This window comes from Hypanus sabinus, unplaced genomic scaffold (assembly GCF_030144855.1).
Source record: "Hypanus sabinus isolate sHypSab1 unplaced genomic scaffold, sHypSab1.hap1 scaffold_489, whole genome shotgun sequence".
In the NCBI taxonomy this organism is placed as follows: domain Eukaryota; kingdom Metazoa; phylum Chordata; class Chondrichthyes; order Myliobatiformes; family Dasyatidae; genus Hypanus; species Hypanus sabinus.
The window spans coordinates 1919-18941 of record NW_026781359.1 but is presented as its reverse complement, the minus strand read 5'-3'; the positions used below and the strand labels follow the sequence as shown (position 1 = coordinate 18941).

The 17023-nt window shown below is 48.5% G+C and overlaps 1 protein-coding gene and 1 non-coding gene across 2 annotated transcripts; both read left to right on the top strand.

Annotated features, from left to right (window-relative positions):
- Positions 1-3316: 3316 nt before the first annotated feature.
- On the top strand, positions 3317-6514 carry LOC132389171 (ribonuclease inhibitor-like). The gene is made up of 4 exons (XM_059961626.1): positions 3317-4085; positions 5210-5296; positions 5452-5619; positions 5784-6514. The coding sequence occupies exons 1-4, from the start codon at positions 3409-3411 to the stop codon at positions 5869-5871; spliced, it is 1020 nt and encodes a 339-aa protein (XP_059817609.1). The 5' UTR covers positions 3317-3408; the 3' UTR covers positions 5872-6514.
- Positions 6515-16296: 9782 nt separating this feature from the next.
- trnas-uga (transfer RNA serine (anticodon UGA)) lies at positions 16297-16378 on the top strand. Its single transcript has one exon. It is a non-coding gene; the product is annotated as a tRNA-Ser (tRNA).
- Positions 16379-17023: the final 645 nt, after the last annotated feature.

Sequence of the window (17023 nt, the reverse complement as noted above, 5' to 3'; positions counted from 1 at the left end):
ATCACTGACAGGGTCCAGACACACTGTGAAACTCCACACACCCCTGACAGGGTCCAGACACACTGTGACACTCCACACACCCCTGACAGAGTCCTGACACACTGTGAGACCCCACACACCCCTGACAGGGTCCTGACACACTGTGAGATCCCACACGTCACTGACAGGGTCCTGACACACTTTGATGCCCCAGAAACTCATTTTAGGTTCCTGACACACAGTTAGAAGCCACACACGCCTGCCAGGGTCCGGACGCACTGTGAGACCCCACACACCCCTGGCCGTGTCCTAACATACTGTGAGACACCACACTCCCCTGACAGGATCCTGACACACTGTGAGACACCACACACCCCTGACAGGGTCCTGACACACTGTGAGATCCCACACACCCCTGACAGGGTCCTGACACACTGTGAGACCCCACACACCCCTGACAGGGTCCTGACACACTGTGAGATCCCACACACCTCTGACAGGATCCTGACACACTGTGAGACCCCACACACCCCTGACAGGGTCCTGGGACACTGTGAGACACCACACACCCCTGACCGGTTCTTGATACACCACGAGATCCCACACCCACCTGATAGGGTCCTAATACACTAGAATTTAGAAGGATGCAACCGGATCCGATTGCAATATATAAGATTTTAAAGGGATTGGACACGCTAGATCAGGAAACATGTTCCCGAGTCCAGAACAAGAGGCCACAGCTAACAATAAGGGGTAGTTCATTTAGAACGGAATTCAGGAAAAACTTTTCACCAAGAGAGTTATGGATCTATGGAATGCTCTGCTTCCGAACGCAGTGGAGACCAATTCTCCGGATGGTTTCAGGAAAGAGTTAGTTCGAGTTGTTAAAGATTGTGGAGTTAAGGGATATGGGGAGAAGGCAGGAACGGGGTAATGATTGTGGATGATCAGCCATGAATTGCCTACACCTGCACCTATTGTCTATTATCAATTGACAAACTGTGAGACACCACACACTCCTGGCAGGATCCTGACAGGATGTGAGACCCCATACTCCAAACCGGATACTGACACCCACTAAGACCCCTCACACTTCTAAACAAGTGAGAAGCCACACCTGTTTTAGGTTCCTGACACACACTGAGACGCCACACAACCCTGACATGGTCCTGACACATTGTGAGACCCCACACACCCCTGACAGGGTCCTGACACATTGTGAGACTCCACACACCTCTGACAGGGTCCTGGCACACTGTGAGACCCCACACAAACCTGACAGGGTCCTGGCACACTGTGAGACCCCACACACCTCTGACAGGATCCTGACACACTGTGAGACCCCACACACCCCTGACAGGGTCCTGACACACTGTGAGACCCCACACACCCCTGACAGGGTCCTGACACACTGTGAGACCCCACACACCCCTGACAGGGTCCTGACACACTGTGAGACCCCACACACCCCTGACAGGGCCCTGACACACTGTGAGACCCCACTCACCCCTGACAGGGTCCTGACACACTGTGAGACCCCACACACCACTGACAGGGTCCTGACACACTGTGAGACCCCACACTCTCCTGACAGGATCCTGACACACTGTGAGACCCCACACACCTCTGACAGGATCCTGACACACTGTGAGACTCCACACACCCCTGACAGGGTCCTGACACACTGTGAGACCCCATACACCCCTGACAGGGTCCTGATACACTGTGGGACCCCACACACCCCTGACAGGATCCTGACACACTGTAAGACCCCACACACCCCTGACAGGGTCCTGACACACTGTGCTCTCCCCATACATCCCTGGCAGAGGCCGGACACAGTGCAGAACCCCACACACCCCGACAGGTTTCGAACACAGTTTGAGATCCCACGCACCCACAGTTCATGTTCTGATCAGCAAATCTGCTGCTTTGTATTTTGATTCAGTGATGGTGGGAGGGGAGGGTGAGCTGTGATTCCCCGACCTGTTCCTTTGACAGAATGCCCAACACCTTCTTCTCTATCTCCATACGCCACATCAACACAAGGGATTAAAAGATACTTCCTCAGGAGCAAAGATATCTGTGGCAGTAGTGAGATGTTGTCCAGTACGGGACAGTTGGGGGTCAGTAAACTACCAGGGAAATACTCACCTTCACAGCACAGTTAATGTGGAAATGTGATGATCTGGTGTTTATCTGGAACAGGCCTCTCTGTCCAGTCAGAGGTCTGTTAATCAAATTTACTTTACTGTACGAACAACCATTGATGAATCCATCAATGCAACAGCTCTGAGCTAACTCTTGTGTGCTTAAATACTGAGTTCTGAGCTGAGGCATCTAACAGTTTGTCCACTGTCTGTCCCCATGGAAGGTGTTCAACAGAAACACAAGGAGACTCTGTGGGAACAAACTGAAACACTGAGAGTGAACACGATCCTGATGAGGGAGAAGGTGAAGGTTTTCCAGCTGGTTGATCGATACGCTGAGCTCACGGTCATTTCTACTGTTCGAGATCGGACACTGGTGGAACATGAGCTGCTGGCAAGAGGCAGAGACCACGAGGAGTGGAGAGAAAAACATCTCTGCGGAAAGCTGGAGAAACTCCAGATGGATCAGTTGTTCCAGAGCAGCTTTTCCCAAACTAACTCCAAATCTGGGAGTTCGGCAGCAGTGGCTGGAGTCCCAGGGATCGGGAAAACAACAATGGTACAAAAGATTGTTTACGACTGGGCCACGGGGAAAATATACCAACAGTTCCAGTTTGTCTTCAGTTTCAAATTCCGCGATTTAAACACCATTAACTGTAGAATAAACCTGAAGGAACTGATTCTGGATCAGTATCCTTACTTTGGGAATATCCTGAGAGAGGTCTGGAAGAACCCGGAGGGATTGCTGTTTATATTTGATGGTTTGGATGAATTCAATGACCAAATTAATTTTTCTGACAGTCGGAGAGACACGGAAACTCGGTACACATGCACAGATCCTGAATACAAGTGCAAGGTGTCTGACATTGTGTACAGTTTAATCCAGCACAAGCTGCTCCCAGGGTGTTCAGTGCTGGTGACCACCCGCCCCACTGCGTTACATTTATTGGAAAAGGCGGATATCAGTGTCTGGGCTGAAATCCTGGGATTTGTTGGTGAGGAACGGAAGGAATATTTCATCAGACATTTTGAAGATCAGACGGTGGCGGCAGCTGTTTTCAAACACGTGGAAGAGAACGAGATCCTGTACACCATGAGCTACAACCCCTCCTACTGCTGGATCCTCGCTCTGGCACTGGGCCCCTTCTTCACACAAAGCGTCAGGGACCCACAGCGAGTTCCCATCACCCAACTGTACTCCTACTATATTTACAACATCCTGAAAAACCACGGCCGTGAGATTGAGAACCCACGTGATGTGTTACTCAGGGTTGGTCGGATGGCCTTCAAAGGAGTGTCCGAGAGGAAGATTGTGTTTACAGATGGAGATTTGATCAACTACAATCTGCAGCCTTCCCAGTTCCTGTCCGGGTTCCTGATGGAGCTTTTGGAGAGAGAGGATTCTGCCCGAAGCGTGGTGTACACATTCCCACACCTCACCATCCAAGAGTTTGTAGCTGCACTCGCACAATTCCTGAATCCACATCCCGGAGATATCCTGAAATTCCTCACTGAAGTCCACAGCACGACAGATGGGCGATTTGAGGTATTTCTCCGTTTTGTTGCTGGTCTCTCCTCCCCAATGACAGCTCGGGGCCTGGAGGAGTTTCTGGGTCCATTTTCTCATCAAACAACCTGCCGGGTGATTGACTGGATGATGGAGGAGGTTAAACGCCAGAGTGGAAACACATGGAGTGAAGCTGGTAAAAGGAGCCTCCTGAACACATTGCACTACCTGTTTGAGTCTCAGAATCGTGGACTGGCTCAGGCCGCACTGGGATCTGTGGAAAGGTTTTCACTCAGTGGAATGACACTGACCCCGATTGACTGCGCGGTCCTGTCTCATGTCATCGGACTCTGTGATACAATAAAACAGCTCGACCTGGAGAACTGCCACATTCAGTATGAGGGAATACAGCGGCTGGGACCCGGGCTGCACAAGTGCCAGGAGTTGAGGTAACTTGATTTGTCTCTCACTCTGATCCGTGAAACTGTTCCATTGTGTTGTTTCAATGTAAAGGAATTTCAGTAAATTTGTAGTAAATCAGATTGTGAAGAATTGTGACAAATGCCCAGGGGATCAGTCAGTAATTCCCCAAGGACGGGAGGGTTCTGTGGTTCCTTGTGAAGGGATGTTGGAGACTTCATCAGATCAGTGAACAACGGCCATTGGTTGAATGGTAGTAAATCACAGGAATGGCCGTGTTTCTCGCTGTCTGTGACACGTCCATTGACAATGTTCCTTCTCACTGTTACTGACACCCAGACCAAGACTGACTGCCACAGAGGCTTCGGAGCTTTACAACCTCTTCCCGGTGAGGGACAAGAGAGGGTTAGCGGATTGTCCCAGCGAGATAGAAACAACTAGCTGTGTGAGATTGTCCTCCTCCTGCCCTTCTCTGTGTCACCATCACTCCACTGTCTGACTTCGCTCACAGACCCCATGTGGGCATCTCCTCTCCCGATTTCACACTACCCCTCCAGTTCGATTAACTTTTGCATACCTTCCTCTATTTGTCTTACTTTGGTATCTCCGTCCCGTATTCCTTCTTCTTGAGGAGTCTCTCTTCGCTATCATCCACTTCCTGCGGTATCTCTCTTCCCCATGCTGCTGCGTCCTCTGGAAGCTCCTTTCCCAGCTACATTCCTCCTGTGGGGTATCCTATCCCATTAGTTTTCCCCATGTGGGAGGTTCTTCCGTCAGCTCCCATGGACAATTTCCTGGACTCAACTCCTTCTAACTGATCCTTCTCTTCCGACCATCTCAAGTCTTCCTCACCTTGGGACTTTGTTCCACTCTCCGGCCTTGCTCCTTACGATGCTCTCCTGTCAGTACCACTTTGAACCATCTGGGAAAGGGACAGATTATGTGGAGTTTACAGGGTCACACCGACAGACTAAATTACTGACATTGTGTGAAATCCCTGGAGCTGGGCAGTGAGGGACATTGAAAGTGATGGGAACTCCGATCAGTGATTTACTGAATGGTTTAATGTTTCCTGAAATATCCGAGTGAGAGAAATTCTCTCAGACCCATGGTTTGAATTACTTTGTTCATCAAATTTTCTGTTTATGTTCAGACTTGGGGAGAATAAGCTGGGAGATTCGGGAGTGAAACTGGTGTCTGAGTCTCTGAGGAACCCGGAGTGTAAAATACAGAAACTGAGGTAAGTACCAGACTGAGGGAGATTGTGTTTACAGTCACTGGGTGTCTGACACTGAACATTAATGTGATCAGTAATTGTGTTACTGATAAACACTGGGGATTTGTACCGTCTCCTGTCTCTCTGTGTCCTTCACCCTCACTCTCTCTCATCTCCAGGCTGAGGAGTGTCGGTCTCACAGATTCTGGTGCCGAGGATCTCGTCTCCGCTCTTAGTACAAAACCATCACTGAAGGAGCTGAACCTCGTATCAAACTCACTCACAGACCAATCTATCCCTGCTCTCCGCCGCCTCGTTCTGACACTTCCAAATCTGACGGGCATCTGGTGAGTGTTTGTGTTAATGTTCAATGTGATAAAATATCAGCGCATCCGCGGGTTTTCTGGTGATATTTGACTGTGAATGTTGTTGAGACATTAACCCCGGTCCCCTGTTACTGACACTGTTGTGTAATCAGTTTATTTCACCCTTATTCTCCCATCTGTTTCAGGCTGGGGCGGAATCGATTCAGCGAGACCGGGGAGAAAGAACTGAGATCACTGCAGGAACCCAGACCCCGACTGGGAGTGATGCTGTGAACAACCCAGCTCGAAGGATGTGGACATTCCACGGCCTCACCTTTAACGGCTGTCCTCCCCTTTAATGACCGCGCTTTAGGTTTAACTCCCAACGGTGCTAAGAGATCCCGGCCCAGCCGAGCGCTCTCTGACGTCAGAGGTGATCCCTTAGCCACGTGTCTACGTCTCCTGTCCAGAACTTCTGGCCGCCGAATGTCCGTGTGCAGGTTATCCTGGGGGATTCTAAGGAATTACACAGACAGGAAGAACCCAGGGCGGGGCTCAGTCTGTGACACCAGTGTCCCGGGGTGAGATTATCCGGCCGAGAGAATCCCTTTGCTCACTGCGCTGAGCCCCGTGGCGGCGTGGTCGATGAAATGATGTTAAATTGGCAAAGACCTCGTTTGCGACGCTGAGTCGGCAGCGAGTTCGGACACTCGGACGCTGACCGGATGTGAGATTTTTTTAATCATCGGTTCCCACGGGCAGGGTGACGGTGAGAAACGGGACTAATTATTCAACCTGTCACTGGTTGTCGACAATCTGTGAATTTTGTGTGACTGTGAGTGAGTCGTGAGCAGCTTATATATTTCCGCATTTTTTCAGGTCACAGAATGTTTAGTTTGTATTTGTGGTGATGAATCAATAAACTGCTGTAACATTCTGTCCTGGTGTCGGACTTGACATTTATTTGAGGAGAAACAGTGAATTGAGTTTCCCGCTGCCCTGTGCACCTTGTGCAATGCAACAGCGCTCCAGAGATCCTTACACAGGCGCAGCGGCGTCTCACATCCAGACTCAGGAATGTCGGTCTCACAAACACTGGCACTCAAGAGCTTGTCCTCCGGCCACACTCCTGCCCACCCTGCGCTGTCTTCGCTGCTCCTCCCGGGCTCTGCTCACTGCCCCTCCGGCGATCTCCTCGTTACCCCGCCTGCTCTATCCGCGCCTCCCCACAACCGCTGTCCATGCCCCGCCCCCTCGCACGCTGTCCTTGAACACAGCACCCGTGCCCTCTCCTCCAGCGTGCTTAAAATGTCCCCGCACACTGTCTTTGCCCTCCGACACCTGCGCACTCCACTTAAAACGAGCAAAGACTTTTGAACATCCGAACTGTGCCCACTATCTTCCCGAATAGGAAGACAAACTCCCAGCGATAAAGACAAGGTGAGCCTCCCACCGCGCTGTTCCCATCGCACATGACCAGGGTCAAGCACAGGTAGAAGTTCCCTCTGTAGCGTCACATGACAACCTCGCAGGGTCAGATGAGGACTGGAACTTCCTCCACATGATCCAATCGCAAAATTACGCGTCAGGCACAGAGTGAAATCCCCTCCTAATCGTCCCATCACACCCGGTCGGGATCAGCAACAGAGTGAAGCTCTCTGCGCACAGTTTCATAACAGACTTCTGGGTTCGGATACACCGTGAAGTTCCCTTCACAACGTCCCGTCCACACACTCCCGTGGTCGCACAGATTGACATTCCATCCACAGGGTTCAATTACGCCGTTCCGGGCCCAGGCACAGAGAAATATCTTAAAGTCAGATATATTAGCTGGGCATTAGAGTTAAAAGATGTTACAGAAAAATCTCATCGTGTTCATCTTGGAACTGGGGTACAAGAAGCATCCAGCCCCACACCCCCCGAGCCCCGCCACAAGCACTCACGAGATAGATGTTAGTGGGGGAGACTGCAGAGACGGGGACAGGGAAGCAGTGAAGATGTTGCACTGACGGGGAGAGGCGTGGAGAAGTGAAGGAATTGCAGACTCAGAGAGGGATTTAAGGAAAGAATGGGCCACGGAGAGGTCGAGGAACGCAAGGGAAAGAGGATGCACGAAGATCGGGAGGGATGGTGGAGGACAAGGAGACTGGCAGAGGCGTAAAGGTGTATCTTAGATCTATAGCGGTTTGCAATCTCATTCAAATTCTTGGGTCAAGATTTACTAAAAATTATCTCGTGAGTGCTTGTGGCAGGGGTAGGGGGCTTGGGGCTGGATGCTCCTTGTACCCCAGTTCCAAGCTGAACACGATGTGGATAATTTCGTAATAACGGGACCCCTCCCCTTCCTATCTCAGCCACCGTTCGTACACCTAACCTGTGCTCATTTGTTCCCATCCACTCACCGACCGCACTCCCAACTAAGCACCACCCTTTCCCATTCAATCTCACCGCTCGCAGCCGCAATTTTACCCCACAACTTCCTAGGCCTGACCACACAACTTCTCAGGCCTGACTGGAACACTTTGGTTTTAATATTTACAAGGAAATTGGGCATTGCATGCGTTTGTTGAGATGCATGCCAACAGAATTGGTTTTGATTCAACTCTCTCAAGTTATTGGCATGTTAATATCAAATCTCCCTCTATATTTCCCCAACAGGGTGCGATCCGATGCCTCATTTTATCCCCTGTGTATGAAGAGAGTAATCCTGGGACATTAATCACTCTGGAGCCCGTTCAACACTCTACCCCCGGCCGTGTGTCACAAGCAACTTATTTTATCCCCCAGTTGAGTATTGAGCGTCCTGGGTCACAGGTCAGACACAGTGTTAAGTTTCCTTGGTATCACCCCTACAATGTATACCAACTTCTTATTCTCAGTGTGCCAGCGAATACTACCGGGATATAGAACAGACACAGTGTAGAGCTCCTATTACGTCACCGCCTTAGTGAACCCCCCAAACGCCACATCCTCAATGCTGGCACTGGGCGCTTCCAGGACACGGGTCAGACAAAAGCAGAATTGTATCTACACCACCCAAGCAGAGTGTTCCCCCATCACCTCTTTATCCCTAGTGTGCACAGCGGTTGTTCCTGCGATACGTATACATGTCCAATTTGTTCTAGCCCCTTCGCTTTCCCATCACTATCCCTAACCCAAACTTACTTCACTTGTTCATATTACCCTCTCCCCATCCTTTCCTTCCACCCCACCTCAATAAACCCCCTCCCTCTTTCTCCTCCACTACCCTCTCTCTACGTGTCTCTTTCTACCAGCTGTCTTCTCCTTCTCTGTCTCCGCTCTTTTTCCCCGTTTCCCATCCCTCTTCCAAACAATTTCATTCACATCGCTCGCGTTCTCTACCCGCACTCCTTCCCACTGTAGTGTATCGTGTACACGCTGACGACTTTGTGGAACCGAGGGGGCCCAAGCCGAAACCGAAGACGGTGGGTATGGTCAGAGTAAGTCCTTCGGCAGGTCTTCCTGAAGGCGTGGGAGGGAGGGAGGGAGGGAGGGAGGGAGGGAGAGAGGGAGAGAGAGAGAGAGAGAGCGAGAGAGAGAGAGAGAGAGAGAGAGAGAGAGAGAGAGTCAGAGTCTACGGTTCCCGTAGCCTCAAACTGGAAATTTTGCCAGGGATGGTTCCAAGCCTCCATATCCCACGATTTTCTACGTGCGTATTTCCCAGACCGAGAACTCGGGGTGTCGTATCCCACAAAGGGAGTTTTACCACACACAGTTCCTGTCATGGCCCGGTCTGTGAAGTCCGTGTTCCGGATCACGGCCCGGTCCGTGGACTTCAGACTCTGGGTCTTCCGGCTTTACCTTGTCTCATTTGGGCTTAATGGTAGGCACCTGATTCTAGTCTTGGGGCAGGGAATATGTGAACCTAGGTTCGAGGTTGGTTGCTGGTTCGGCTTGTTAGTATCCTGTCCTTGTCTCTGTGGGGTTCGTTTCGTCAGTACCATGTCCTTGCCTCTGTGTGAGTTTGTCCCGTCGGTATCCTGTCCTCGCCTCTGTGGGGTAAGTCAGGCCGTCCTTGCCGTTACCCTGAGGTTGCCCTGCCGGCAACTTACGTCAGATGCCCTGCCCTGCAACCTGTGCCTGGAGCCTCGCCTCGATTTACCTCTGCCTGGAGCCTTGACTCGCCTTGACTGTGCCTGGAGCCTTGCCCTTTTTGGAACTGTCTGTTCATGTCCACGCCTTCTCTAGTTAGGTCCGGCCGGTTTCCATTACCTAGCGTTGGGAACTGTCTCGGCGTGATCAGCGTTTTGTGTAAAGAGCCCAGGCCCTGCATCCTGTATCCAAAGAGGGGTCCCGGTTCTGTTCTGTGTAATGAGTCCAGACCCTACGTCCGACTAAACAGGCAGACTATTATTAAATGGCGAGAGAATTCAAAGTTCTAAGATGCAACGGGACTTGGGAGTCCTCTTGCAGGATACCCTTAAGGTTAACCTCCAGGTTGAGTCCGTGGTGAAGAAGGCGAATGCAATGTTGGCATTTATTTCTAGAGGAATAGAGTAGAGCAGCAGCGATGTGACGTTAAGGTTCTATATGGCACTGGTAAGACTTGGAATACTGTGTTCAGTTTTGGGCTCCTTATTTAAGAAAGGTCGTCTGACATTGGAGAGGGTTAACACACGAGGAACGTTTGACCGCTCTTTGACTCTTTGAAGTTTAGAAGAGTAAGCGGGGACCTCACAGAAAGATTTCGAATGTTGAAATACACGGACAGAGTGGATGTGGCAAAGTTGTTTCCCATGGTTGGGGAGTCTAATACGAGAGGACGTGACTTGAGGATTGCAGCACGCCCATTCAGAACAGAGATGCGATTTTATTTTTAACCAGAGGGTGGTGAATCTATGGAATTTGTTACCACGGGCGGCAGTGAAGGCTAAATCATTGAGTCTATTTAAGGCATAGACTGCTAGGTATCTGAGTAGTCAGGGCATCAAAGGTTATGGTGAGAAGGCAGGGTGGTGGGGCTAAAGGGGAGATTGGATCAGCTCACAATCAAATTGCAGAGCAAACTCAATGGGCCGAATAGCAGACTACTGTTCCTTTGTCTTATGGTCTTACGGTCCTGTACCCAAGGAGGGGTCCCGGCTCTGTTTTCCATGTTCCTGTCTCTCCCTCGCCCCAGGCTCTGTGTTCTGCGTTGCTGTTCTCCCTCGACCAGGGCTTTCTGTTCTCGTCTTGCCGATGTGCCTCGTCCAGTCCTGTTGCCTCTCCTCGACCTGTAGCCAAGTCTTGTCCTGGCCTGGTTCTGGAGTCCGAGACGGAGTCAAAACTCAGGTTCTGGGTCCTTGTCCAGTCTCTGGCCCGGAGTCCAAGCCCAGGCTCCTAGTTCCTAGTCCCATGTCTTGGTTCCGCTATCATCGTCAAGACCTAGCCCAGGCCCAGAATCCTTGTCTCTTCTGGGGCCTTTGTCATGTCCAGCGTCATTTCTTCCTCACATCCCTTGCTTCCTTCTCTTGCCTAGTTTTGTTCCTGGTATTTCAGTGTCTGTGTCTTGCTTTTGGGTCCACTACTAACGCCCACATTATGACAGTTCCTGGTATCACCATGACGCTTGGAGTAATAACTCACAGGAGCTCCGCATGAGGATATGGGAACGGTCTCTATCGTTTGTGATATACAGTGGCGTGCTGATGTTTGGGCACTCCGGTCAAAATTTCAGCTACTGTGAATGGCTAAGCGAGTAAAAGAACACCTGACTTCCAAAAGGCATAAAGGCAAAGATGGCACATCTATTTAATATTTGAAGCAAGATGACTTCTTCTATTTCTATCTTTTACAGTTTCAAAATAACAAAAACGGAAGAGGACCCAAAGCAGAAGTTTGGGCACCATGCATGGTCAGAGTAACACCCCATTTAGCAAGTATCACTGCTTGTAAAACCTTTCTGTAACCAGCTAAGTGTCTGTCAATTCTTGTTTGGGGGATTTTCGCTCATTCTTCTTTGCAAAAGGCTTCTAGTTCTGTGAGTTTCTTGGGCCGTCGTGCATGCACTGCTCTTTTGAGGTCTATGCACAGATTTTCGATTATGTTTAGGTCAGGGGACTGTGAGGGCCATAGTCCTCAAAAAAGAGCTTGCGCCTCTTGAGGTGGTCAATTCTGGATTTTGAGGTGTGTTTAGGATCATTACTCTGTTGTAGAAACCATGCTCTTTTCATCTTCGGCTTTTTAACAGACGGTATGACGTTTACTTCCAGAATTTTTTGGTATTTAATTGAATTCATTCTTCCCTCCACCAGTGAAATGTTCCCCGTGCCGCTGCAACACAAGCACAAAACATAATCGATCCACCCCCATGCTTAGCAGTTGGAGAGATGTTCTTGTCATGAATTTCCGCACCCTTTTTTTCTCCAAACATTGTGGCCAAAAAGTTCTGTTTTAAATTCAGCAGTCCACGGCACGTGTTTCCAAAATGCATCGGGCTTGTTTAGATGTTCCTTTTCAAAATGAATTTTGTGGTGAGGATGCAGGGAAAGTTTTCTTCTGATGGCGTTCCATGAAGGTCATATCTGTGCATATGTCGCTGCACAGTAGAACAGTGCACCAGCACTCCAGTGTCTGCTAAATCTTCCTGAATGTCTTTTACAGTCAAACGGGGGTCCTCCAATGAGGATCCTCCACCCCTGTCAGTTGTCAGCGTTCAGGGATTCATTCATCGTGTCAGTAGCTTCCTCTCGGTTTGCGCAATTCCTTGCCAAGTCCCGGGTAGCGATTCAGAAATACCGACAGATACATATGTATACGGATTCTTCATTTTCGTTTCACTGAAGTTTTCTTTGACCAGTTCGGCTTGATATCTCTGAGCTAAACCCTTGGAATTTGTGGGAGCGGGGGAACACTCTCAGTCTGCCCTCCACCATTTGACTTGTTTGGCATGAGTGACCCTACCAAGAGCCAAAGCATCAACTCCTAACTCCAGCCAGCTTCGCTCTCCAGGTTACTGAGCCAGGCAAGCCTTCACATCACGACTAGGTTGTGTTCTGTTTGGAGTCTACGGATGTGAGCAGTAATTACGAGTCAACCCTGAGACGAATACCAGGAATGTCTGACAACATACCGAGCTGAAACCATTCACGTGAAAGTGACAGTCTCAGCCCATCCTGCGTTGGCAGAGAAATGTGCAAACCCTTTCTGAAGAGTGTCGTTCCCTGTGACGCTGCTCGTTTCTCCATTCTGTAGACACTGAACCTTTTCAGCAACGACCAAGCACTGATTACTCACAGTCACTCACACCGGGTACTCCGGAGGAACAGCCATTGCGTTGACTGTACTGCTGAGCAATGACTGGGACGGGTGTAGCATCAAGGAGGCGGTGACTTTCCCTGCTAACCATACTGACCACGGAACTTGGAGGAACACATCGTTTACATTGGCTCTGCAGGCAATCCCGTTTCTAATGACACCAACAGGCGTCTCAGCATCAGATGGATATGCTGGTTGGGTGGAGTCGAAGCAACAACCTTCTCATCAATTTTAGTAAGTCCAGGGAATTAATTGTACTCCAGGGAGAATGCGTCAGGTGAACAAACGCAAATCCTCACTGGAGGTTCAAAAGGGTGAATCTATGGAATTTGTTGCCACGGGCGGCAGTGGAGGCCGGGTCACTGGGTGTATTTAAGGCAGAGATTGATAGGTTTCTGAGTAGTCAGGGCATCAAAGGTCATGGTGAGAAGGCGGGCGAGTGGGACTAAAGGGGAGATTGGATCAGCTCATGATGAAATGGCGGAGCAACCTCGATGGGCCTAATGGCCGACTTCTGCTCCTTTGCCTTATGCCGTTATGGTCTTCTGGGTGAATATCTTCAGGTTCCTGGGCGTCGACATGTCCGCGGATCCATCCTGGTTCCAACATGTTGACGTGGTCACTGTGCAGACGTCGTAATTGTTCACTAATGAGATATAGAGTGTTGTCGAAGAATCAAATGCAATTCTGTGGGCGTACGTGGACAGCATTGTCAGTCGTTGAGTCACAGTCTGGAGTGGGGCGGGGATCCAATGCGTAGGATCGAAAGAAAGGGCAGAGTGCTATAGCGACGGGCACTCCTCGCCAATATCGAGGACATGTTCTCAATACGGTACCAAAAGAAGGCTGGGTGCATTATTCAGGACCATCACCAGACCAAACATGCCCGTTGCATATTTCTACCCACGGGGGTGGGGAGTGGGGGGAGTGTGGCGTGGGGTGGTGGATGTAGAGGTGTCTGAAAATAGAAAACTACATTTTTATTAGGAACCGCTTTTTCTGCTCAGCTTAGACATATCTCAACACATGAACGCATAAACTCTCCCTAACAATTCCCTTTTTAAATTTATATTTAATTTATTTATTGTAATTTATAGTGATGTAGAGAAAATTTCAAAAAAAATCCTTAGTGAGAGTTAACATAGGATCAGAGGATGGGAGTTATATAGAGTCCTCTAGCAGTCGACTTTGTGTACAAAAAACAACGGGAGCTGCACAAGGCATGTGAAAATGGCAATATTACTATGTTCATTGTAGGACCTCAACATGCAGGTAGTTTGGGAAAGCCTACTGAATGGTTTTTTAGAGTACATTGTGGTTGAGCCGTTTAGGAAAAGGCAGTTGTGGATTGTGTGTTGTGTTGTGCTTTGACCAGGTACATTAGTATACAGGAATGCTTCAGAGGCAGTGATTGTAATGTGATCGATTTTATCCTGCAGTCTGAGAGCGAGAATCTAAAATTAGATGTATGAGTATTTCATGCAGTAAGTAGAACTGCAGTGGCACGAGCGAGGAGAATAGAAAGGTGCAAACGGTTAATATTATTTTCAAAGCCTGCATGTCCAATACAACTCTGATGTTTGTCTGCTCCGGACAACAACTGAATACAGACAGGCCATGGGTGTTGATGCAAGGACAGTCATCAACCCTGGCACGAAAAAGGAAATGAAACAAATCTCACAAACCCCAAACTTTCCCCTCCCCCGCAGCAAAACTAAATATAGCGACAATAGCAATCTCCCAAAACATCACTGGCAGAAAAAAAAGTCAGGGACGATAACAGTCCTCGACCCTGTCACTCGCAGTAAACAACAGCGACCAAAGTCTAGGGCTGGCCAGGTCGATTGGAAAGGGGAACCAGCAGGGTTAACGGCAGATCCAACAGGGCTGGTGTTCTAGGGGCAATTGGAAAGGCGCAGGATAGATGCATCACAAATAAGAATAAATATTCGATAGAGAGGATGAGGCAACAGAGGCTGATACCGGAAAGTAAAGGCAGCATAAAGGCAAAAGTGAGGGCTTATAATATAGCAAGCAGTAGTGGGAAGCTAGAGGTTTGGGATGCATTCAAAACAGAAAAGAAAGCAAATGAAATTTGATGAGAGCAAATAAAATGGCTAATAATAGAGAAAATACCATTTTTTCAGTCATATGAAGAATAAAAGGGATGCGAGAGTGGGTATCAGAAAGCTGGAAAATGACGCGGAAGAAGCAGTAATGGGGGGGAAAAGAAAAGGGACAAACTGAATGAATATTTTGCTCTGTGGAAGATTCCAGCATAATGGCACCGAGAAACACGTGTCAGTGGGCATCAGTGAGAGCGGATATTATGACTCTGGAGAAGGTGCCTGTGAAGCTGAAAGCTCTGAAGCTGTATGTCAACGGGACCAGTTGGACTACAAACCTGGGTTCCAAAAGTGGGAACTGAAGATTCTCGAGGCAGTAATAGTCCTCCTTCACGTACCATTACATTCTAGAATGGATGCTGATGGTTGGAAAATTGGGATTGTCTCTCCACTCTGATAGAAGGAAAGGAGGCTAAAGAAAAGAAAATATAAGAAAGGTAGCCTGACTTCAACGTGTTCAAAAACTCAAAAGTTTAAAACACATTTAAGATCAAAGACAGTTGAGGAGAATGGGAGAAGATTTGTCAAACAGATCATCGTGTGGTACGGTGATGCACATTGCAAGGAAGGATACGGTGGGATACAAAGATTTGGGCACCGATGCTCAAAATTTCTGTTACTGTCAACAGCTAAGCGAGTAAAAGATCACCCGATTTCCAAAAGGCATAAAGTTAAAGATGACACATTTCTTTAATATTTTAAGCAAGATTACTTTTTTTTTAATTTCCATCTTTTACAGTTTCAAAATAAGAAAAAAAGGAAAAGGGGCCGAAGCAAAGGTTTGGGCCACCTGCATGGTCAGTACTTAGTAACACCCCCTTTGGCAAGTATCACACCTTGTAAAGGCTTTCTGTAGCCAGCTAAGAGTCTTTCAACTTTTTGTTTGGAGGATATGCGTCCATTCTTCCTTGCAAAAGGCTTCTCACTCTGTGAGATGCTTGGGCCATCTTGCATGCACTGCTCTTTTGAGGTCTGTCCACAGATTTTTTATGATATTTAAGTCGGGGGATTGTGAGGGCCATGGCAAAATCTTCAGCTTGTACCTCTTGAAGTAGTCCTTTGTGGATTTTGAGGTGTGTTTAGGATCATTATCCTGTTGTAGATGCCATCCTCTATTCATCTTCAGCTTTTTAACAGACGGTGTGATCTTTGCTTCCAGAATTTGTTGGTATTTAATTGAATTTATTATTTCCTCTACCAGCGAAATGTTCCCTGTGCCACTGGCTGCAAGAGAAGCCCAAAGCATGATCGATTCACCATTTCCGTTACCGAAAATAAATCAAGTACAACCCTCCCTTCAGGTGCAGTGCTACGGTAGGTGCTGAACATTCATGGAGCTGCGATGGCCGAGTGGTTAAGGCATTGGACTTGAAATCCAATGGGGATTCCCCGCGCAGGTTCGAACCCTGCTCGCAGCGCTCACACTACAAGCAGCAGCGTGTAGTGTGCCTATAAAATTTAACACCCTGGCTGCTGTCTGAGCGCTGCCCCCAAATGTGTTCAGCAGATAATCTGAAGTTGCCTTGCAAAATACCTGATCCACCCATCGGCTCTCCATTCCTGTTTATTTTTGTCCAGTTTGTGCCCTCACTGAACGAACCAATTGCAGCCTAAATATTCTCATTGCAACCCGCCGTCCAGCAATTCATGTCATCAGTCTCACACAGTAAGGACAGCTCATAAATAAGGGGCGATAATGGACCGTCATGACAATATCGATAAAAATTCTTCCAATCTGCAAGGAGCAACGTCGACACAGATGGCACCGGATATTAGGGTTGACCTTGGGTATCTCAGGTTATGAGATAGAAACACACATTCAGCGGTTCAGGAACACCTTCTTCCCCTCTGCAATCAAAATCACGAATGGACTTTGAAGCATAGAACACTACCTCACTTTATTAATATACAGTATTTCTGTTTTTACTTATTTTTCATAATCTATTCAATATGGATAATTGATTTACTAATGTATTTATTATTATGTTTTATTTCATTTGTTGTTGTTATTATTATTTTCTCTCTCTGCTAGATTATGTATTGCATTGAATTGCTGCAGCTAA

Coding starts and splice junctions, on each gene's coding strand:
- LOC132389171 (XM_059961626.1), top strand. CDS start 3,409: ATGGCCTTCAAAGGAGTGTCCGAGAGGAAGATTGTGTTTACAGATGGA. Junction 4,086..5,209: donor CACAAGTGCCAGGAGTTGAG/GTAACTTGATTT, acceptor GTTTATGTTCAG/ACTTGGGGAGAATAAGCTGG. Junction 5,297..5,451: donor TGTAAAATACAGAAACTGAG/GTAAGTACCAGA, acceptor TCTCATCTCCAG/GCTGAGGAGTGTCGGTCTCA.